Source organism: Rhinatrema bivittatum, chromosome 18 (genome assembly GCF_901001135.1).
Source record: "Rhinatrema bivittatum chromosome 18, aRhiBiv1.1, whole genome shotgun sequence".
Taxonomy (NCBI): domain Eukaryota; kingdom Metazoa; phylum Chordata; class Amphibia; order Gymnophiona; family Rhinatrematidae; genus Rhinatrema; species Rhinatrema bivittatum.
Genome location: NC_042632.1, coordinates 46819754 through 46844564, shown reverse-complemented (window position 1 = coordinate 46844564; position 24811 = coordinate 46819754). Strand labels below are relative to the sequence as shown.

The 24811-nt window shown below is 44.5% G+C and overlaps 1 protein-coding gene across 5 annotated transcripts in view; it reads left to right on the top strand.

Annotated features, from left to right (window-relative positions):
* The first annotated feature begins 452 nt into the window (after positions 1 to 452).
* SLC25A48 (solute carrier family 25 member 48) overlaps positions 453 to 24811 on the top strand; it is a 48413-nt gene continuing 24054 nt past the window's right edge. For 2 of the 5 annotated variants that reach the window (XM_029583929.1, XM_029583927.1), the window contains exons 1-4: positions 702 to 885; positions 975 to 1083; positions 19131 to 19202; positions 23590 to 23842. In XM_029583929.1, coding sequence (XP_029439789.1) covers positions 848 to 885; positions 975 to 1083; positions 19131 to 19202; positions 23590 to 23842 — 472 coding nt within the window. In that variant the 5' untranslated portion in view covers positions 702 to 847. The other 3 variants (XM_029583928.1, XM_029583931.1, XM_029583930.1) reach the window with 3 other exon arrangements.

The window sequence follows — 24811 nt, the reverse complement described above, 5'->3', positions numbered from 1 at the left end:
TTGGTGCCCTAGGCACCTGCTTATTTTGCTTTTAATGGTTAATCCAGGGCTAATCAGCCCCCCTTAAAACTCAAGAGGAGAACAGCCATGGAAGCATTCACAGGGACTGGACTTGAACGCACCCCCTTTAATTGGCTGCATTGTCATATTTTGGGGTTTTTTTTTGCCCCCTGAGGCTAAAAGAATCGAAATCGGATTTTTGGTGACAGCTGCAAGTCGCCAGCTTGGACTCCAGGTCCGACTTCAGAACGTTTTTTGTTTTTTTCCCCCAGGGCTTGGGGAGTGGGGGGTGGGCTGTGAAACCTGCGCTGAAGCAGCAGCCCCCCCCCGGTGCTGGATCAGATCACCAGGCTGACCGTGTAAAACCAAACGTCACGCCCCGCTTTGTTAGCCCGACCTGCCCTGACGGGAGGGGAGGTGACTGCCGCGGGCTGGGCCCTTTAAGAAGCGCTGACGTGATGTCACCGCCGCGCGTGCAGGCTCCCAGCCCGGGGCTCGAGAGCCGGAGAAGGCGCGGGGCAGCGACCTGGGCGAGAGAGCGCGCGGCTTCCCGCGGGGAAAGCGTCCAGGGCAAAGGAAAGCATGCACCGTGAGCGAAGCCGAGCGCTCCGGGAAAGACTGGGCAGATCGTAGGAGCTGGAAATACGGCATGAGCAGTTTTCATCTGGATGACTTTATAGCTGGTTGGGTAGGGGGTAAGTGGTATTACTGGAGTATTTACCCTGGAATGGAAGCATCACGATTGAATTGCTTCTCTATATTATTCATACAAGCTACAGTGTGCACACAGTAACTAAATATGTCACATTTCTGCACGCTGAACTGAGTGGTATGTCGACCCCTTGGCATGGGATACCCAAGGAGTAACTTATTTATTCTTGTCAAGTGAGTTGCTGAACTTTTGCTGCCATCCCCTTCTTCTGAAACTCTTGCCATGTTCGCTTGTCTACTAGCAACTTTATTTTAATCCGCAGGGGTCGCAAGTGTCATAGTAGGACATCCGCTGGATACTGTCAAGGTAAAGCTGTTTATTCTCACCATTTTCCAGGCGGGCACACGATTTGCCTCTCAGTAAATGTAAAGGTACCTTTGAATCCTAAATTGTTTTTGTTTTTTGTTTTAATTTTTGTAATACCAACCAACTGCAATTGTGTCACTGACGACCTGCCAGATTATCTGTAGGAAACCATGAGACAGGTGCCAAAAGTGGTGTATGAAGAAGGGGACCTATAAGGCTCTGAAAGCTAGGAGTAGATTCCTTGCCGTTTCACACTTTAAGGACAGGTACAACTCAAGTACAGTTATATAGGTCCCTGCCCCAGAGAAGGTACCCGATAGGATCAGCATTCATATGAAATCAATAAAGAATCCATGGCAATAAAGCCCCCCCCCCCTTTTTTTTTTCTGCTTGGGTTCATTTCAAACTAAAAGAATCCCAAGTGGCCCCGAAAACAATTTCTGAGTTATTCATTTCAGGAAGTAGCGCACACTGTTTGCATGATATTTGCAAATAGTGCGTGCTCTTTCCCAAAGCAATGCTCCTCAAAATCCCCACACCCACAAAATGTAATTTTTTTCTGGAATTACCTCCCCATCAAAGCAACCTGCAAATATGTGCCTTGCAGAATCCAAAGAACCTGAGGCAGTGGAAGACAGTGACTTATGCAAGGTCACAAGGGGGTGTCAGTGGAAGGAGAAGCAATATGAACCCAGGCTTCTCTGTTTCTCACCCAGTTCCTCTAACCGCTAAGTCACACCTCCATTCCACACCAGCTAATTTTGGCATAATAAAAATATTACAGCTTTCCAGGCAATGCAATAGAAGCATTCTGTTTAATCAGAAACGGAAAACTTTAATTTAAAAACCTATGGGGTAGCCCAATAGATGCTATAATAGGCAGAGTCTGATTCTTAAAAGAGTTTTTCCATATACAAAAAAAAAAAAAAAAAGAAACCTTGTTTCTTTCGCTTGTGAAAGTTTTGCGGTGTGTCATTAGTGCCATATTTGCTGTAAATGCAATTTGTTGACCTATAAAACTAAACAGGGCATAGGAAGGATAACTGTCAAACATGCGCATCCATGCCCCTATATGCGAGAATAGAGGCGTGCATGCCAATGCGCAAATAGGGGGGTCGATTTTCAAAGCAGCGCGCGGCCGTCCACGTGCGTGCGATTCCTGGCACGTGCAGATGGACACACCAATTTTATAACATTATATTTATTTATTTTATTTATTTAGTGATTTTTTTATATACCGCGGCACGTGTAAAACATCACCTCGGTTTACAATAAACAATAAATTAGAAACAGGCTTTACAGACAATATGAAATTAATGTGGACATAATAATAATCATTTAAGAACTATTTAAGAAAAAAACATAATATAAATCAATAACGAAACCAGTTAAGAACAAAATTATATAAAATCTGATGGCCACGCACGTGCGGGTGGCACATGCTGAGAAGCTGAATTTTCCATTAATACGCACAGAGATGCAATCTGGCCTCCCCCAGTTCCCTCCCAGTCCGCTCCAGTTAAGGAGCGGACTGGGAGGAAACTTCCCTACCCCCCTGCCTAACCTTCCTTCCCTTTCCCCTCTCCACCCTGACCCCTAACCCCTACCTATCTACCCGGAATTTTTGTCTTTTTCTTCTTACTGCTCCTCCGGAGCAGAAGTATTTTTCATGCGCCAACCGACGCTGTCCCGGCTGGCTCTGACCCATCCCCCCTCCTAGCCCACACTCCCCCAGTCCGCCCCTTTGGAGAGGCTCGGTACTTCTGTGCATAACTGGTTATGCGTGCGTGGCCAGGCCCGTTCTAAAATGCGAGCAGCGCTCGCAAGGTCCGGCTGTATGCGTAACCCTGGGTTTTTTTACGCACACGGGGCTTTAAAAATTTGGGCTTTGTTGTATATCATGTGCGCAAATGTCTTCAAAGTTGCACATGCACTTTTGTTTACATTTGTACGGTTGTATGCACGCAAATGTCCCTGCAGCATCCGTGTGCATTCTACCGTGACGCACAACTTCCGGCTCCGCAGGGGTGTTGTACAGCGATAATGCTTCCACCAGCCCGCCAGACAAATTTCATTGCCAAGGATGACCCAATGCCTGGCATCCCTGGTGTTGGACCATGTGGATAGTCTGTTCCCCATCAGCGGGGTGTGCCGAAACCTCCGGCTGAACAGAAATGCTTGGAGATTGGAGCGCACCATCTTCAAACACATAGGGTAAGTAGAAAGTGGGAAGTGAGGGTGGTTTTGGCTCAGGATGTGCATGGGGGTTTACTTGGGGGGGGGCATCTGGGGGGGTGGTCTTAGCTCAGGATGTGCATGGGGCTCACTGCGGGAGGGGGCCTCTAGAAAGGTGGACTCAGATCTGGATGTTGGTAATGTAACATAATGTAACTGATTTAGTAGGGAAAGACTTAAACCATTAGTCTCATGTATAGTAAAGGTGAAATTACAAACTATAACTTCCTTGTCATTCAATGGTGGTACTAATAGTAGAGGAAAACCTAGGGCCTGCATTAAGATATAATTTGATCAAGGCCAGGGGTGCTCCAATCAGTCCCTGGGGCTCCCCCAAGCCAGTAGTGTTTTCTGGATATCTCTAATGAATATGCATGAGATTTATTTGCTAGAACTACCTCCTTTATATACAAATATTTCTCAGGCTTATTCATTTGGGATATCCTGAAAACCCTAAAAGGGGGCACCAGAGGACCGGTAAGTGCACCGCTACTCTAGGCATGTCTCTGGGTCATGGCCAGTGCTGTTACAAAGTATTACTAGTTAGGCATCCTTTGGCCTAGCTGTTATTCCTGTTAATCAATAGTTAATAGTTAAATCCTGTTAATCAAATAGTTGCCCACTGATTTATATGCCCCTATCATATAGAAGGTGGTTCAACCTCATGGCCTTAAGTGCCTTGTTATGTAGACCACAAGCCAATACTTTTAACCTTGACACCTAGTCTATCTCTGTTCCCATCAAGTTACATCCCACTGAAAGGAAGCTTCTGTATGACTAGAAAGCATAATATGGCTTTGCCACCACCCATATGAGTGTGCCTTAGCTAGGAGCACTTCTCTTTGCATAGAGCTCTTCATGAAAAGGAATGTCCTCTAAATGCCTATATGATAATATACAGCACACCCTGCAGTATATGAACATACCTAATGAAACACATTTGCTATTTTCTTCACAGATGAGAGCTCTTCATTGTCTGAGCAGGAACAGGAGCAGTAGGAGGATCAGGAGGAGGAAGAGAATATGGAAGCTCCTGCTGGAATGAGAGCCCGGCCCTTCCCGCCCCAGCAGGCAATGCCAACAATGAGGATGCGTAGGATGTTCCTTCCGTGCCCCGTCTTATCACCAGGGGAGCCTGCAATGGAGGTCCAGCCTACCCGCCCCCAACCAGTGAGCCCCAGATGTCTCCCGTATCCCATTCTGGTTAGGGCCTCCTTCCTGTTTTACCTAGGGGACATGGGGGATGCTGGAGTGAAGACAGGCCAGCCCTTGCTGGCTGAGGGAAAGCCCTCCTACATCCCTCGCCACCCTTTTCTGCAAAGTCTGGAGCTTCTGAGCCAGGCTCAGCACCCTCTCGGAAGCAGCTGTGAAATTCTGTGCATTAATGTGTGTATGGTTATGCATTTATTTCATGGTAAACATTTACCAACGTCTTATTAAGGCTTAGTAAATGATCCCCTTAGTTTTCTACAGATGACCTAAATAATTTGTTCTCTAAAATAACTCAGAAGCTGAATAAACTTTATGGGTAATGAAGCCAAAAACCCTTGGGAAAAAGCTTTTGTCTTGATATCTTCTTTCAAATTAATTGTTTGGATGCAACAAAGAGAGTAAAGAGAATGAAGAAGCTGTGACATCGTATATATTAGTGCCCCTGAGAGGATAGCATCGTGTATTGCTAGGAATCCACCTATTGATGCCTGTGATGTGTGGTTCTGAGTGAGAGCACCTTGCTGAGATAAAATCTTTTCTATTTTCCCATGAAGCAGTTTGGATAACAAAACATCGGCTGATGTAAGGGTGGGTTATGATTAGTGGAAAAGTTTTTATGTGTTGTGTGACAACAAATAAAAAAGAGACACTATTTTTGGGAGGTAAATGAGTTGTCCGGCTGTGGCTTAAGTATACCACATGCATCACTGGCTTGCTGATACCTCCGATGAATTGTGAACATTAACAGTGGTGCAATATTATGCAGATTTGTCTGATACTTTGTCTTTTGTTATGATTCTATGAAAGAAATCTAGACATACTGGAAGTAGGTGTTTCCTCTTTCTCTCCCTCTCTACTGGCTGAGGACACCTTGTATGATGAGCAAACAGAAGAGGATTTGAAATAGCTGATAAGCCCCACACCAGGGAGACAGCAACAGCCAAATATAACAAATACCTGAAAAAAGACACCTTACCAACTTACTAATGTAAAGAAAAGTAGCATCTATTAGTCCACAAGTTGAGTCCCCTGAGTTGTTTCCCCATCCAGCCAGTGCTAACTATAAGCTGGCATAGGCAGGTTGGAGAAAAACTCAATTTCTAGAGTTCTTTAAGCTTAAGAAAACAGAGAAGTTAATTAACACATCTTACCTGGGCAGCAATCTGACGGACATTGCTTAATGATCTCCAGTCCAGGCAGCTTAAAGAGGGAGAGGAAGAAAGAGGAGGGAAGCACAGGGTAGGAGAAGACATTTCCCCAACAAATTGCTCATGCTGGAAGTTGATTTAAAGGTTCAGCGCACTAAAATATTGTATTTTACAGAGGGATCTAAATATGATATCGGAACTTCCACCGACAAATCACCTCATAGAACTGTATTTTCTTCTGCTTGATCCTTCAAACTCTCAATTAGATATCTCTGTTGAGTAAATCTGTAATCTGAATCAATATGCCTCAATCAAATACCCTACCAGACCAACTAGAAAACAGCACCAAGCCAAACTCCTGACACCATCCCCCAAAATCATCAAACATGCCACGATCAGAGAACGATCATTCATCATAGCAGGAACGTCCCACTGGAATAAAATGCCCCCCCCCACCTACGCCAGGAACCTTGCCATAAAAAATTCAAACAGAATCTTAAAACCTGGCTCTTCAAAGTACCTTGCTGCAGTTACACAGTGCTTATTTATTTATTTATTTATTTATTTAAAGTCATTTATTACTCGCCCTTCCTACATTCAGAGCGGGGAACAATACGGGATAGATTTTAATAGAAGTGCGCAGGCGTGCACAAGTTATAAAATTGGGGGTCAGCACACTGCCTTCCCCCATTCCCTCCTAGGCCGCTCCGAAATCGGAGCGGCATCGGAAAAAACTTCCCTACCCCCCCACCCCACCTTCCCTTCCCTTCCCCTACCTCCCCCCTTTCCCCTCCCCCCTTTTCCCCCTACCTTTTCTTTATTTTTCCTTTTGTTGGAAAACTTACTTCATCCCCAGGGCTTAAAGTAAGTTGCGCGCGCCAGCCGACTGCTGGCGCATGATCCCTGGCGCAGCGGCAAATGGCCTCTGTTCCGGGAGCCTCTGACCCCGTGCCCTGCCCCCTCCTTTCCCTGCCCCGACCCTTTAGTAAAGCCCCGGGACTTAGACGCACATCGCTGGGCCTTTAAAATCGGCCCCTGAGCATACATAAACAGAAATAAAAGGGGAAAGAGAAGTTACATATATCATCCAGGAACAGCATCAGTCATTACAATAATACATGTTTATCGGGGGTGGGGGGGGGAGGGAGTTCATACATTCAAGAAAGCTGAGTTATGCCCTTGCTTCTGGCCCTAGGTGGCCTCCCCTAAGGGGGGAAAGGTTGGGAATAGACTCATCAGTTTTTTTAAAGAAAGTTCTGTTTTGGAGGCATCTTAGTTCTTTGGGTAGGGTGTTCCAAAGGAGAGGTCCTGCAGAGAAGAAGGTGCATTTTCTGGTTTCCTCGAGGTGTGTGAGTCTAGGGGATACAACATCTAAAACCATGAGATTGGACGATCTGAGGCGCCGGGAGGGGGTGTGGATTTTTTTTTATTATAAAGGAAATCCAGGGTGAGTGCAATTTATGAATCAAGGAGTATATAATCATGGCATGCTTATTAGAGATGTGAATCGTGTCCTCGATCGTCTTAACGATCGATTTCGGCTGGGAGGGGGAGGGAATCGTATTGTTGCCGTTTGGGTGTGTAAACTATCGTGAAAAATCGTTAAAATCATGAGCCGGCACACTAAACCCCCCTAAAACCCACCCCAACCCTTTAAATTAAATCCCCCACCCTCCCGAACCCCCCCAAATGCTTTAAATTACCTGGGGATCCGGTGGTGGAACGGCCCCCTCAATAGAATCGTGTTGTCTTCAGCCGGCGCCATTTTTCAAAATGGCCGCCGCAAAATGGCGGTGGCCATAGACAAAAACGATTCGACGGAGGAGGTCGTTCCGGACCCCCGCTGGACTTTTGGCAAGTCTTGTGGGGGTCAGGAGGCCCCCCCAAGCTGGCCAAAAGTTTCCTGGGAGTCCAGCGGGGTTCCGGGAGCGATTTCTCGCCGCGAATCGTTTTCGTACGGAAAATGGCGCCGGCAGGAGATCGAGTGCAGGAGGTCGTTCAGCGGGGGTTCCGGACCGCCGCTGAACGACCTCCTGCACTCGATCTCCTGCCGGCGCCATTTTCCGTACGAAAACAATTCGCGGCGAGAAATCGCTCCCGGAACCCGCTGGACTCCCAGGAAACTTTTGGCCAGCTTGGGGGGGCCTCCTGACCCCCACAAGACTTGCCAAAAGTCCAGCGGGGGCCCGGAACGACCTCCTCCGTCAAATCGTTTTTGTCTATGGCCGCCGCCATTTTGCGGCGGCCATTTTGAAAAATGGCGCCGGCTGAAGACAACACGATTCTATTGAGGGGGCCGTTCCGGACCGCCGCCGTTCTGGACCACCGCCGGATCCCCAGGTAATTTAAAGCATTGGGGGGGGGGGGGTTCAGGAGGGTGGGGGATTTAATTTAAAGGGTCGGGGGTGTGTTTTAGGGGGTTTTAGTGTGCCGGTTTTCCTGCCCTCCCCCTTCCCCCGATTTACGATTTTTTAACGATAAATCGGGGGAATTGGTATTGTATCGTGGCCCTAACGATTTTTTGACGATTTAAAATATATTGGACGATATTTTAAATCGTCAAAAAACGATTCACATCCCTAATTATTGTACCCGGAATTGGATTGGGAGCCAATGTAGGGATTTGAGAACCGGAGAGATGTGAGCACACATCGGAGTGTCCATAAGGAGTCTTGCTGCCGAATTTTGAATGATCTGTAGAGGACGGGTTGCGTATAAAGGGAGACCTGACAGGAGGGAGTTGCAATAGTCTACGCTAGAGAATATTAGGGATTGGAGTACAGTCCTAAAGTTGGAGGGTTCAAGAAGGGGTTTAAGGTAATGGAGTAAGCGTAGTTTGTGGGAGGAGAAGTTGGTAATAGTTCTTATATGTTGGCGCATAGAAAGCGATGAGTCAATATTGATTCCCAGGATTCTTACATTTTATCAGATGACGATTGATTGGTAGTCAAAGGAGAAAAGGTTGGGTGTGCTATCCACTGGATGGCGTGATAGGATAATGATTTCAGTTTTGGAGATGTTTGAGGGTTAGTTTATTGTTGTGTAGCCATCTTTGGATGGTTGTGAGGCAGTGGGTGAGGAAAGATTCTGTAAGCGTCCAGGTTTCCTTTAGGGGGAAAAAAAATTGAATGTTATCAGCGTAGATTTTGTAGTGGACTCCAAGGTTGGCAAGGGTGCAGCATAAAGGAGTAAGGTAAAGGTTGAATAAGGCAGTGGATAGAGCAGAACCTTGAGGTACTGCAGAGCTCAGGGCATCAGGGAGGAAGTGAAGTAGTCTATTGTTGGGTTCTGTTGTTCAGGTAAGATGAGAACCAGGCTATCACAGAGCCAGACATTCCAATGGAGCGCAGTCTTGAGAGTAGGATACATGGTTGACGGTGTCATATGCGGCGGAGATGTCGAGAAGACAAAGGAGGAACACGGAACCTTGATCAAAACCCTGTCTTACCATGTCAAAGCTGGAGAACAACAGTAATTCGGTGCTGTGGTGCTTTCTGATTGCGAATTGGTATTGGTTGAGGATATTGTTCGCTTCAATGTAGTTGCAGAGTTGGTGAAGCACTACTGTTTCTAACACTTTGGTCATGAAGGATAGGGCAGAGATTGGGTGGTAACTGGAGATGACAATAGGGTCAGCAGAATGTTTTTTAATTGTGGGTTAGACTGAAGCTTGTTTAAGTAAGTCAGGGGGAATAACAAGTTGAAGGGAAGAGTTGATGAACTTAGTCATAAATGGAGCAATATCCAGTTTGATCAGTTTAAGAAGGGTAGCATGACAGGGGTTAAGGGGATTAGCTGATGGTTTGAGGTTACTGATGATCTTGATGGTTCAGATTCTGTAATATCTTCGAATCATTCCCAGGTTAGGCCATGAGTTCATTGGTTTCTTCCAGATGGGAGTTATTAAAGGTTTTGTGTACCAATGCTGTCTTCTTGGTAAAATGTGTGGCAAAGGTTTCTGCAATGTTCATCCCCGGGAGTGAGGGTGGAAGAGAAGAGGCAACTGAGCTGTGATTAATTAGTTTCTTAATGGACGCATATAATTCTCTAGTGTTGTTTAGTGTGACTGATAATTTTGTGTAGATGAATGATTTCTTCGCGGAGTTGATGGCCTCTTGGAATAATGTGAGTTTATCATTATAAAGTATTTTATTAATGTGGGAGGGATCTTTTGCCATTTTCTTTCGCATCTCCTCAGTTCACATTTTTGGGTTTGTAGAGAGGTGTTATACCACTGTGAAGAGTTGTATCTTTTGGTTGAGAATGGTTTTAGGGGGACCAATTTATCAAGGGTAGATGTAAGGGAGGAGTTCCAGTGTTCTAGGAAGTCATCAGGTGAGTAGCAGGAGTTGTTATCGAGCAAAGGGGTAAGGTTGGATGCAAAAAGTTTCAGGATCCAGATGTTCTCAGTTCATGAAAATGGTGTTATTTCTGTGCAGGATTTGCTCGAGGGATTTAGATCTCAGAGTGAAGCAGATGAGGAAGTGGTCACTCCAGGGAATTTCAATTGTGGCTACGTTCACTCTGATTATGTGGAAGCTGGAGGGGGTTAACGAATACCATGTGAAGGCAATTGCCTTTCTTGTGGGTTGGGGAGGAGATGATTTGTTTCCAGCCATAGGAGAGTAGGGGTCAAACAAGGTATTAATGTGGGAGGCTATCGATGAGGTTGAGGGTGAAGGTTAAAGTCACCAAGAATTATGGTTGTAGAGGGATTAAGATTGAGGATTGACTTGCATAGAGGAGAAGCATTTTTGGCAAGTAGCAAAGGAGGGCAGTAGGTCAGGCAAAGATTAATGTATTGAATTTTCAGACATAGGATCTCATAGGGGGCAGGAATGGAAATCTCTAGCATGGTGAATTTGAGGTGGGATTTGAAGAATTATAGCTAGGTCTCCTTTTCGTCCTAGTCTTGGTTTATGGAAGTAGGAGAAGTTGGGTGAGCAGCAGTGCTTGAGAAGTGGAATGTTGTAGCCTTTCAGCCATATTTTAGTAATGCATAGACAGTCATAAATTCTGGAGGCCAGGAGGTCATGAATAACTGTAGATTTTTTTGTAATGGATTGTGCATTGATGAGAGCAGTGACATGGGCAGTTGTTGCAATGATTGGGGGCATGTTGTTATTTAACTGAATGTTGGTAAGGATTCTACCTTGATGAGTATGGGGAAGCTATTGAGTGGCTCCTACACTGTAGCACCCCTGGCCTGTGATTACAGGGATAGTGAGTTGAGGTACAGAGGGTAGAATAAGATACTCAAAGCTTTCTGAACAAGTCAATCATGATAAAATAGTTTCTGAACATATAGTACTGAAATAGGCATATTCCAGCATTCCCTTTTATGCTTTTTCATCTGCAGATATGAAGCAATAGGTCAGGGGTCAGGAACCTTTTTGGCTGAGAGAGCCATAAACGCCACATATTTTAAAATGTAATTCCATGAGAGCCATACAATATGTTTAAAACTAAATACAAGTAAATGTGTGCATTTTATGTAAGATCACACTTTTAAAGTACAATAAGTCTCTGAAAATATTACACCAGGCCTTAAGACACCAATACATCTCCTATTAGGAAAACGGACCAAGTCAGGCTGCTATAGAGTCCTACACAGAAACTACACGCCAGCAGAAAACCTCACCTGAATCACGTGCTGTCCCTCACCTAACATAGAATAAAGAGACCAAAACGCATAACAAGAAGCATGCAGACAAAAACTGAATTGGAAACTGCAACAAGCCAGAGTCTCTGTATGCAGTGTAACAAAGGAAAAAAGAAACATCACACATCCTTATAAAACAAATCAAGAAATATAAAATCATCAGCAGTAAAACTGTACTAACAAAAAGAACATATTTCGAAACAGCTGATGAGTGGAATATCCAATAATTAAAAACTCATATAAAACATTTCCAGATACCAACAAAATATTTCAAAATAGCAGACACAAAGATCCAGTAATGAAAAATAATAAGGATACAAAAAATTTTTTGCTCTGCATACCTGGGAACGTTTGATATCCAGGTGTCCTGAGATTGTTCTGAATTAGCAGGAGGTGGGGTGGTTTGCTTGGAACTTTCTCCTCTCTCAGTCACATACCAGCGCTCTCTCTCACACTGGCTCTCAATGACACACCTATACACACATGCTCTCAGTCACTCACATATACAAATGTTTTTTCTCTCTCACTTATATAGGCTCTTAATTACACATTTACACACATGCTGTCTATCTTTTCACGCTTACACACACACAGGCTTTCAATCACATAAATACATGCTGTCTTTTTCTCTCACACACAGACTCTCATTCACATGCTTACAAACATGTCCTCTCTTTCTCTCATTTACACACAGGCTCTCAATCACATATTCACATGCTCCCTCACCTAAATCAGCTCTCAATCACACACAGACACACATGGTCTCTCTCTCTCATTTAAACACAGGCTCTCAATCACATACTCACATGCTCCCTCACCTAAATCAGCTCTCAATCACACAGACACACATGGTCTCTCTCTCTCATTTAAACACAGGCTCTCAATCACATACTCACATGCTCCATCACCTAAACCAGCTGTCAGACACAGACACACATGATCTCTCTCTTACTTATACACACAGGCTCTTAATCATACATACACATGATCTCTCTCACACACAAAGGATCTCAATCATACACACATACTCTTTCAAACAAACAGGTTTTCAATTACAAACTTACACATACAGGTTCCCAATGGTAAACTTACATTCATGCTCTCTCTCTCACAGGCAGGCTCTCAATCACAGACATACTCTCTTTCACATATACAGGCTCTCAATCACAGACATACATGCAATCTCTCACTCACACACACAGGATCTCAAACACACATGCTTGCTCGCTCATTCACTCTCTCTCTCCCCCACCCCCACCCCGGGAACTCGCGACAGCAGCAGCCTCCTCCCAACGCTAACCTCCTTCATTTTCAGCCCTCGCGGAGGCGAAGGCGGAGTCCCATCGGCCGCGGTTGAAGATTTCATTTTCCTCCGAGCCGCGCTGCAGTCTTCTTCCCGCGCAGGCACCCAATGCTCTCCACTTCCTCTTCCGGGCCGCGGGAAGAAGAGAGCACCGTGCTCTCTTCTTCCCGCGGCCCGGAAGAGGAAGTGGAGAGCATCGGGTGCCTGCGCGGGAAGACCCGCGCAGGCACCCGATGACTCCAGCGCTGGCACCCGGCCGGCTGACACCCGATGACTCCCGCGCAGGCACCCGGATGACTCCAGTCGGCGTGCTCTCTTCTCCTCCCCCCCGCGGCCCGGAAGAGGAAGTGGTGAGCATCGGGTGCCTGCGCGGAAGAAGAGACCACGTTAGTGTGGTCTCTTCTTCCCGCGCAGGCACCCGATGCTCTCCACTTCCTCTTCCGGGCCGCGGGGGGGGGGGGGGAGGAGAAGAGAGCACGCCGGTGCCGCTGACTCCAGCTGTCCTGCCGCGTTCCGCCCGGGCTGACAGCATTTTAAGCCCGGGCGGCGGAGGACCGGGGAGCAGCTGGGTCAGCGGGGAACCGCGAAGTATGGCGACACGTGTCTGCGAGCCAGATGCAGCCCTCAAAAGAGCCATATCTGGCTCGCGAGCCATGGGTTCCCGACCCCTGCAATAGGTCATCTGTTCAGTTAATACTGATGTTATTTGTAGCAAGTTTGTTCTGTTAATTACACACCTCGTGCCTAGTCTCTGTTGATAATCAGTCTCACTCTAGGTCCCAATGTGCATTTCAGTTCTACACTGAAACTTCATCAGAGGAATTACTTTTTATAAGAAGATGCAAAATCAGCACAGATTCTGAATGGGAAACACTGGTCTAAATTGAGATAGCAGTGGTTCCCAACCCTGTCCTGGGGACCCCCCCAGACAGTCAGGTTTTCAGGATTGCCACAAGGAATGTGCATGAGATAGATTTGCGTACATTAAAAACCCTTGTATGCAAATCTATCTCATGCGTATTCATGCCGGTAATCATGAAAAAACCTAACTGGATAGGTGTGCCTCCGGGACAGGGATGGGAAGCATTGGTCTGAACAGTCGCAGATTTTGCTTTTGCCAGGGGAATAACAGCCCCCCTGATCCACAGAGACAGAAATGTCTTGGTTTCCTTGTAGAACCCAGGCACACATGCCAGTCCCCGCCACCAGGAGCCTTCCAGTTTCAGTCAGGTAATCGGTTCCAGCAAACACTCTGATGGCCTTGGGTGGGGGCGTCCTCGCCGCAGTGCTCAGGCTGTCAACATGGCAGCCATTCATAAGCTCAAAGCAGGGCTAGGAAACTTTCAGAACAATAATAATAACGAGTTGAATTTATTAGGTAAACCACCTTTCTTTGGTTAAAAATCAAAGCTCTGTACATTAAAAATATAAAATAAATGAAAAAATACAATTCCTAATTTCAATTATTATTAATAATAATAATAATAATAATCCCTGTAGTTTTTGCAGATCACTAGCTTCTGTCACTTGTCTGCAACTCTCTTCTTTCATCCGTTGAGAACCTGGATTATATATGTATACGTCCAGATGGCCAGCATTCCAGCAGCCATTGGCATACGAGCAAACACATATACAGATATATGCATATTATACATTTCTTGCTGGGTTCATATCAGTATATGAAATAACTAGCTTGACTGTATTATGTTGCTTAAAACTAGAATTTGAATACTAATATCCTATTGGCCATTATTTTATTTATTTATTTATTTATTTAACTCTGCAGGTGGACCTCCTGCTTTTTGGGGCTCCAGTTCAGTTATATTCAGCCTCTATTGGGGCTGTGGTACCACGAGTCTACACTCACAGTTATCTGGGCTTTTTCTTCTCATTTTTAATCCACATCCATGTCGCCCAGCCACTGCAGAAACATTTCTTACCCATAGGCCACAGTCTGCAGCTCCCTCAGGAACCAACACGTGTATCCCGAGACTGGCCAGTAGATGTCACTGTTCAGCGATGGCTGGGACCCGCTCCCTCAGCTTTGCTCCACAGCATCTCCAAATCTCCAAGCCCCAGCCAGCCCTAAGGAATAGGAGCCAGGCCCAGGAACCAAATCTAGATCGGCCGCATGGCAGTGCACAGGCCCCCTGCCGGCCTATTTAGCGGGCATTTTTCAAAACAGCCCGCCCGGGTGCTTTGCACCTACAGACTTTGTACACGTTTTCAAAGGGAAACGTTGTCTGCACTTGCTTTTCCTTGAAAAACTGCTCATAGGTACAAATAGGCTGATGGCTTTGCACCTTTTTTTTTTTTTTGTGCAGGCTAAACTTGACTGGGAAGCAGCACGAGCGCGTTTGGGGAAAAAAATGCGATGCACTCACGGTTGCCGCGTGCATGTTATAAAATCAGCACATCCATGTGCGCGCACCGGGAACCGCTCGCACATGGACGCACGCATGCACGCATGTTTTAAAATCCAGCCCTTAGGCAGGAAGGGGTCTGGCCAATATTGTGAAAGCCATATTTACCTGGGTGAGTGGATTTTGAAACCTGCCCCTGTCACTCCTGATAATCCCAGTAACTCCTGAAAGGGAAGGATTTCTTTGAATATTCTTACAAATAGTTTCGTAGTCGGGTTTACAGATCTTTTCTGATGAACTTTGAAACTGTTAAAATTCCATTCTAGGAGACGGCATCCGCTATGCAGAGAGACACTCTTGTTTCAGTACAGATATAGGATGCGATATCTACATTCTGAAAGGGCACTCCCTTTCAGGCATTTTTTTTTTGTTTAGTATATCAGGGACTAGAATGTAAGAGGGTTACAGTAGGAGAGGAATCTGTAGTGGAAACACCCGGAATATTTTCTGCTTAGATTGTTCACGTTTGCTGTTTAAGCCCAGGGTTTAATTATTTCTGTGTAGCGGCCTCTCTCCCTAAACTGTTCCATCTGCACAAACAGCCAGCGAGAGATTTCAACATTTCTAGTTACAATGTTACTAAAGAACAGTTAAAAGATGTCATTGATTACAAAGGCTGCCTATTGAGAATTAGGCTCTTTGATGGGTCTTTGCAGTATTGGAAGCAAGGAAAAAGGTGGTGGCTTGGCTTCATCTCCACCGCTGGAGGCAAAGAGACGAACCGCAGGGTTTAGGTCACATCCACGGTACAATTTGCAATGCGTCGTGAGCGTTCACGGACTAGCAGTAGACAAAGCAAAGGAATGAAGGGTGAAAGCCCAGGCTTAACGCAGGGAGGGAAGGAAGCACACTAAGGCCATTAAGCGCGTTGGAATGGGCGTGGCGTGCAGAAAGGTCCTAGTGTGCATGGAGAACAGGTTCCGGCAGGCATTAGCGAGTCTACGTGCAAAACTTAGACAGTGACTTTCAAACTGGCGCGTGGATTCACATATATGCATGTGTATGGGCGCATGGCCACATGCGCAGCTATTTTATATCCTGCGCGTATGCAATAAAATAGCCCTGGCACATGTATGGGTGCTCCTAATTTCACAATTAGGAAATTACTCCATACTCCATTACCCATACTCCATTGTATATAGTAATTTATTGTATATAGTAATTTATCTTTCGTTCTCCCCCTCTTTTTTTTTTTTTTTTCCTTCTCCCAGTTACGGCAACCTTGTTATAATGTAACTTTCATACTCTCTCAAAATGTCACTTGTTGAAATGTTGGTTATAATTCTGCTTAGTTCGATGTAAACCGAGTTGATTTGATTTGTATCAAGAAAGTCGGTATATAAAAGCCTTAAATAAATAAATAAATAAATAAATAAATAAATAAATAAATGTGTGCGCAAAGCCGCATAATGTTGGCTTTGAGCTGCGCAAGTGAGGGAAATAGTTTTACTGAGACTTACAACTCCTCCATAGCAGAAGTAACTTTAGGAGGTCTGAGCTATGAGCTGAGGACTAGCTTTTCTTGGCTTTTTAGCTGAAATTGAGATCCTGTACAATATGGAGTAGATGGTTGGAGGGAAGGATTAATGCTCCGCCACCTAACCCTATTGGAGACACATGATAAACATTGCCAAACAGGAGGATTAATTCTACTTAAAAAATATACAAATAGCAATTTTCAATCCTTTGTCATCCCAAATGGGAATCTTAAGAAATTAGAGCATACCATAGAAATAAATACAGCAAATACATATGAACTTTATTTTAATTTATACATGCATGGTTGTAATATATTTTCTGACTACAAAGGCAGCTGGTTTGCATATGGTTATTAATCAGAAGAATCTGGAGATGGAATGTACTGTCTTAAGCCATTTCTGGAAGATGATGGTTATACACACACACACACACACACACACACACACGCACAGAAAGCAAAACTATTGGATTAAATATATGAATGCACAGCTGGGAATGCATCAGACATGCAAACCAACATCTGCATGTATTTACCAGTATTTCCTTAACTGAAATAGCTATGTTTAGTGGCTGAATCTTCTGTGTGATTGCTGGAAATGGTGAAAAAGAGAGATAAAATTAGAGAATTCATGACTTGAAAACTGAAAAGAAGGTATAAAGCTGTAAACATTAAAGAGCTGAGATTATTGTAAAACATACATTTGTTTTGCTACTGTCATGGGAAGTATTTCAAGTTCTTCTACATTAAAAACAAATGTTAAGCAATATGAGCATTACATTTGGAACACTGCCATTGGTTTTTGTTGGACAGAGCCATTGTAAAACTGACATCTGTAAACTTTGTGCTAATTTTGGGAGAATTACCGAGGTGACTGACTACTGTTACTATTTCTAAATCCAATTAAAAAAAAAAAAAAGTTAAAAAAAATTGACTGAGGTAAAAGAATGACTCCTCATGAGAACTATGCTTACCAAACCTTGAAACCTACCAAGAGCCCTAGCTTATAGTGCGCGCGTGGTCTAGTGCTTTGAGCCATGGGTTTAAGACCCAGGGAAACCAGGATACCACTTTCACTCCTAGGGAAAGCAGGATTCAGATTTCACTTCCCCCACTGACACTGCTTGTGACCTTGGGAGAGACAATTTATTTTAGATTCCCTGGATTGTAAACTCTTTGGAGCAGGAACATATGTTATCTGAATTCTTATAATTCTGTAAGTAACACCGAGCATCATTGGGAAAGGTGAGGTGCAAGTCTAACCCCAATGAAAATAGGGAACAAGGTTTTACAGCATGGTGTAATTGGAATTGTCCCCTTTTCCCTTGGAACTAAAGGTGAGAGATTCTACTTATGCAAACATAAAAAAAGAACAGAGACAGTATTAGGGAGCAATTAAAAAAAAAAAAAAAAAGACATAGCCCCTTTTATAATACTTCCTCCAGCAGTGGTTCCCAAACCTGTCCTATTGACCCCACAGTAAGTCAGGTTTTCAGAATATACAGAATGAATATGCATGAGATCTGCATGCATACATTGAAGACCATGTATAATGCAAATGCATTTTAAACATATTCACTTTTATCTTGACTGCCAACATAAAGATGGTGTGAAAATAAATCCAAAGTAACAGTCTGTGCATGTTTTAGATCAAATTCCCACTTAAATTACACCTTCGAAAACCACCCCATCCATCAATACTCTCCGCACACATTTACAGCTGCCAAATTCATGCACAGACTTTTTCCAATAAAATTTACATGCATCCCCTTGAAAATGCAAAAGCATGCATGTAAATGCAAACCTCTGCCAAACTCTGCCCCCAGGAATGCGTCCACTTGCTGCAGGTAAACTTGCACGCATGCAGGTGGTGCATGTGCCCACATATTGGGTGGGCAATTTTATAACTGGCCACTTCTGCAGGCAGGTGGAGCACTGTTTTACCTGTGGCAGTGCATTTGAAAATTATCCTTCTAGGTGGAAATGTTTAAATCCTGCGGAGAACTTGAAGCTCCAAGGATATTTTTGTTATCCGCTGACCCGTAAGGTCATTTTTCAAAGGAAAACTCTCCCAGCAGAGTTTCCCTTTGTAAATTTGGGGCTGGAAAACATCTGCTCAGCTCATGGGGATTTCAAAATGAAGCGCCAATGCGAGGCTTTGCCTTCCCTACCCTCAGCTTCAACCCTTTCTTCCCCAATGAAAAGTGTGCATGCTGTGAGAGGAGAGCCGTTTTCAGCCTGGGGAATTTACCCAGATAACTACTTAGTTAACAGAGTAAGTTCCTGTGAAAATTGTCTTCATGAAGGATGTCAGTGAATAAAAGCTTTAAAAGGTAGAAGAACAAGACATCTCTCTGGCATGTATTAGATAATTTGCAGATTATGATATAGTATATTGGATCGACATGGGAATTCAACAAAAAAAATGCAAATGAGCTTTTCCAATCATATCACTTCTTTCCTTTGATCTGAAAAAGGGACATGTGCAGTCTGGAAAGCGCACATGAACCCAGATCCATGCTGGTCCTGTAAAAGCAAAAGAAATCCAGCTTTCTCCAGGACTAGTACAGCTTCTAAATCTCTTCAGCCACTTTACATATTAACGCATTGGTCAAACTGTCACTTCATACTGTTCACTGATTTATCTTGCAGACTCGCTTACAAGCCGGAAAAGGATATGGAAGTACACTTAACTGTATTCTAAGAGTATACAGAAATGAGAATGTGAGTACTGGGAGTAAGACCTCAATGTATTTATTATTAATAAGGTCAACAAAGTCATAGCAATTAGTAACATAATAAACGACCGCCTATAAAAACCAGTTGACCCATCCAGTCTGCCCAGTTCTCTTCCTCAATGGTTGTCTACTAGAGCAGATGAGCATCTTTATGCGCCTATTTAAATGAACACCAGCTTCTCTCCCCACCACATCTTTTATACAACCTCCCAACTCTGCTCCTAAAGCTGCTCTCTCTATACTATATATGTGCCATAGATTTATTTAAGAAAGCATCATTAATTTCTCTTAAACAGAATGGAAACCGTGAATTGAACATGAGGAATCCTTTACCCAATACACACACAGTATGTATTAGGTAAAGGATTAGGATTATCTAATACATCTATCTACACAGTATGTATTGGGTAAAGTTTTATTATTATCTAAAGACTGAGTTGTAGCACTGATAGAGCGCTAAACATAATGAGCCAGATTTTAATAGGTACGCGCGGGCATACATTTGTGCGCGTAACCTGGCGCTCACAAATGTACGCCCGATTTTATATAAAATACAGGGTTGGCGCGCACAAGGGGTGCACAATTGTGCAACTTGTGTACGCCGAGCCGCGCAGACTTCCTCCGTTCCCTCTGAGGCCGCTCTGAAATCGGAGCAGCCTCGGAGGGAACTTTCCTTCCCCCCACCTTCCCCTCCCTTTCCCTACCTAACCCGCCCCCCAGCCCTACCTAAATCCCCCCTACCTTTGTTTTGTTATTTACACCTGCGGTTGTGCGGTCTGACTGAGTGCCGGCACGCGATCCCGGGCCCAGCGGCAGTGGAGAGGCTTCTGGCCACGCCCACTCTCCATCCCCAAACCACCCCGCCCATGCCCGCCCCTTTTTTCAAGCCCCGGGACAGACACGAGTCCTGGGGCTTGCGCATGTCGCCGGGCCTATGCAAAATAGGCTCGGCGCGCGCAGGAGCGGGTTTTCGTGGTTACGCACGTCATATACACGCGGAACCCTTTTAAAATCTCCCCCAACCTTTACAAGGAAAAAACAATGTCAATTTGGAATATATGGTACTTTTCAAAAAAGTCTTCTGACAGAAAATTTTGGCTAATGTGTCTGCAGTATATAGCACTGGCTTTATAGATGGACAACAGGTGCTTTGGATATGTCCCCTTCATGGTACAGTTTCTCTTTCGTTCTCACATGCACAACTATTGGATACATTGGGAGTTAATTTTCAGAAAAAGCTCAGAGCTTCAATTAGGTGATCACGTTTTGGCTTCCTAATTTAAGTAAATTTCAATCAAACTAAGGAGTCTAAGCATCTGGCTGGAAATCCTTCTAAATCTAAGATACAAAAACTAGATTTAGAAGGGATGAGTAGAACCAACATTTTCTGTTGGGTTAGTTTTTTTTTATTCTGTTTTGTTTCTTTTTGTTTCATTTTTATTTGGTTTGTTTAATTGTATTTTACATTCAGTTCATTTGCCAAACCAAAAAAAAACCCCTTAAAGAAGAAAATACCCCCACAACAGCAACAAAAAACCCAAACTGGTAGAAGATGGGCCATTGGTGGATCTGGCTGGGCCTTCCCAGGCCAAAATAATTCTTGGGCCTGGCACTGGGGCCTAGCCCGAGCTGGGTTTGGTGATGGGACCTAGTCCTCTGCCAGGCCTGGCACTGATAGCTAGCCCCAAGCCGGTTCCAGCACCGAGGCCTAGCCCGAATCTGGGCCCATTGCCAGGTGATTGCTTTGAATCAGATCCAATGCCGAGGCCTAGCCTGAATGCTAGACCCAGTGCTTAAGCCTGGGGCCAAGCACAGGGTCTTCCTTCTGTGTAAAAGTACTGGGGCTAAGCAGCTCCCACCCTGGCCCCCACTTATCACTTCCTGAATTCTACTTGGAAAACAAAAACAAAAATTGAACCTATTTAAAAAAATGGTCTCTGGTAGCCCTGCCTGGGATTTCCAGGTCAAAAAATTGCCTGGGCCCAGGGCCAAGGCCAAGCCCCAAGTCAGTTCTTATACCAGGGCCTAGCTCCAAACAGTTCTGGGCCTAACTCTGAGCCAGGCCCAGAGCTGGGGCCTAGTGCATTTTATAAAACAAATAATCCCATCAGACATCAAAGCAAAGGGCCTCATTTTCTAAAGTATTGCAGGCCTGCGATACTTTAGGAAATGAGGGGTGGGGGGGCCGAAACGGGGGGTGGGCCTGTGCTAGCCGGCAGCGATCGCACTGTCGCAGTGTGATCGCTGCTGGTTTCGCACCCAATAGCGCCACCATAGGAGGTGTAGCTATTAGAGATGTGCTTTGTTTTTCGCTCGAGTTAGGAAATTCAACGAAATTTCCTAACTCGTGGTTTCGGAGGCCCCGAAACCCGAAAAGAATTTTCCCCGACTTTCGGGGAAATTTCGTTTTTCGGGTTTGCATGGGGAGAGGGACACTTTTTTTTTTTTAATTAAAACCCACCCCAAACATTTAAATAAACTATAATACAACACCCCCCCCCCCTGATCCCGATCCCTCCCCAAGACTTACTAAGTACATCCCTGGTGATCCAGCGGGGTCCCGGGTTCCATTTGCCCTCCGTGCCCGTGCTACTGCAAGCCGTGCTCTTTAAAATCATAAAATGGTGCCGAATAGCCTCTGAACTACCATGTCACAGGGGCTACCGGCGCCATTGGTCAGCCCCTGTCACATGGCCATCGGCGCCATCTTGTGCTCCTGTCATGTGACTGGAGCTGACCAATGGCACCGAAAGCCTCTGTGACATAGTATGGGCAAAGGCTATCGGCGCCATTTTGATTACTGGCAGCCGACAACAAAATCGCTTTTGGACCCCCGCTGGACCCCCAGGGATTATTGGCAAGCCTTGGGGGGATCAGGAGGGGGCTCTTGACCTCCCCAAGGCTTGCCAATAATCCCTGGGGGTCCAGTGGGGGTCCGAAAGCGATTTCGTTGTCGGCTGCCAGTAATCAAAATGGCGCCGATAGCCTTTGCCCATACTATGTCACAGAGGCTTTCAGCGCCATTGGTCAGCTCCAGTCACATGACAGGAGCACAAGATGGCGCCGATGGCCATGTGACAGGGGCTGACCAATGGCGCCGGTAGCCCCTGTGACATGGTAGTTCAGAGGCTATTCGGCACCATTTTAAAGAGCACGGCTTGCAGTAGCACGGGCACGGACGGCAAATGTAACCCGGGACCCCGCTGGATCACCAGGGATGTACTTAGTAAGTCTTGGGGAGGGATTGGGATGGGGGGGGGGTAGTTTGTAAACTTTGTATTTATGTAGAAAACTGATTTTAAATGCTTGGGGTGGGTTTTCTTTAAGCTTCCTTTGCCGTTTCGTTTTTTGGCCCGGTTTCGGGTTTCCTCGTTTCGTTTTTCAAAAAAACGAAACGAGAAAACCCGAAATTTACCACGAGGTATCCGAGTCAAAAAATGACCCGGCAGAAAAAAACGAAGCACATCTCTAGTAGCTATTGGGAGCGAAATAGGACGCGAAAAGGGCCTTACCTTTTCGCTGTCCGCGGCGTCGGCGCAGAGTCGGCCCCGGTGACGCCCCGACTCCTCCTCTTCCGGGGCCGACTCCGCCCCCATCCTGGTATCGCACGCGATAAGGGACTTTTCACGTGCGAAAGGTCCCTTATCGTGTGCGAGCCGCTTAGAAAATGAGGCCCAAAGTCAGCTGACTTTTGTTAACAGAGTTTATACTTCTCCAGGCTTGTAGAAACAGTAACAAATGTAACATGCCAAACCTTTTACTTTTCGTACACATTAAGCCTTCAACCAGCATTTTAACCCTTTGGCATATATAAGCTTCTCAGTGTACGCTATCCGCACTCGTGTTACCATCTCCCTTTGCCATGGTTTTTGAAAACAAGTGCGGGTATGTTGGGGGGGGGGGGGGGGGGGGGTGGCGAGTCTTTCAGAAAAATGTCATGATGTCAGAGAAAGATGCTTTTAGGAAAAGGCTAAGAGCCCCAGGTAGAGGGGCCCATTACAATAGTGGCTCCCAACCCTATCCTGGAGGAAAACCTAACTCATTTGGTTTTCAAGATATCCCTAATAAGTATGCATGAGATATACCTGCCTACATTGAAGACCTTTTGTAAATGTATCTCGTGCATATTTATTGTGTCTGTCCACAAAACCAGACTGGTTAGGTGTGCCTTTAGGAGTGGATTAGGAAATGTTGCACTACAGAAAGGCATATGTACTAAGTGAAGGCAGCATGCCTGCTGAGAATGCATTTCTGCTGGCGATGTTTTAAGAGATTATGGAGCTCTGAGGGTGAGTGTACAAGTATGGGGAAATTCTGTTAAATCAATCAGCTTACTGCTTCTCCTTCTAACTTCTGTGTTATTTCACTGCCAGGTTGCAGGCTTCTTTAAAGGCATGTCTTTCCCATTGGCTAGCATTGCTGTCTACAATTCAGTGGTATTTGGTGTCTTCAGCAATACTCAAAGGCTTATAAGTCAGCATCGCTATGGAAGCCCTAGCCATACCCCGGCTCTCTCAGACATGACTCTTGCTAGCATGGCAACAGGGTTTATTTCAGTAGGAATTGGTGGCCCAGTGGATCTTGTAAAGATAAGGCTACAGATGCAAACACAAGCTCAACTTGCAGGTAGGAAGACAAGGGGCATTTTTCACGGATGTAATGTGGTTCGGCTTTTGAAGAGAGATTTTTGGCCTAGTCCTGGTCTTTGCAATGCACTGTGGTATTTGTGGTCCCTGCTTCTTCCATTTGCAATCAGCACTACAGCAATCAGATTACAGGGGAATGCCAAAGAGCCAGGACTGGCCAAGCGTCTTCCCCCTCAATGAGTCACATCACATGCTCTCTTTTTATACTACCTTTCAGTTTCATTCTTTAATCAAGAGCTCTAAAAATTGATAAATTGATGACTGCAATCAATACAGAAACAATGCCAACAGTTATAGCCATGTCAGAAGAACAATACAATAAGTCAATTTGTTGTGCATAACAGGAAGAGTTTTAATTTGGTGATTTCCTGTCTCTCGACTTTTAACTTTGTTCAACAAGTATCACTACAAATTTTCTTATTAGCAAAAGTAGTATTATCATTATTATCATATGTGATGTGCTACAGATTTATATATATGTATAAATATATATATATATATGTGTGTGTGTGTGTTTATATAAATATATATATTTTATATAAATATATTTTATATAAATATATATTTTTATATATGTGTGTGTGTATATATATGTATATGTATATATATGTGTGTGTATATATGTATATATACATACACATATATAACAATATATGTTTATATAAACAGACACACATATATATATATGTGTTTTGCATATATATAAATATATATTTATATATAACACACACATAAATAAATAAATAAATATATATATATATATATATATATATATATATATATATATATATATACATACACACACACACACACACACATACTGTATCTCTCTCTCTCTTATAAATATATATAATGATGTATGCAATAACTGAGTCACAATCAGAAACCCTTTTGCATGACATGACAGAGCTATTTCATTAGCGGGCCCAAAGCACTGGAATGAAATGCC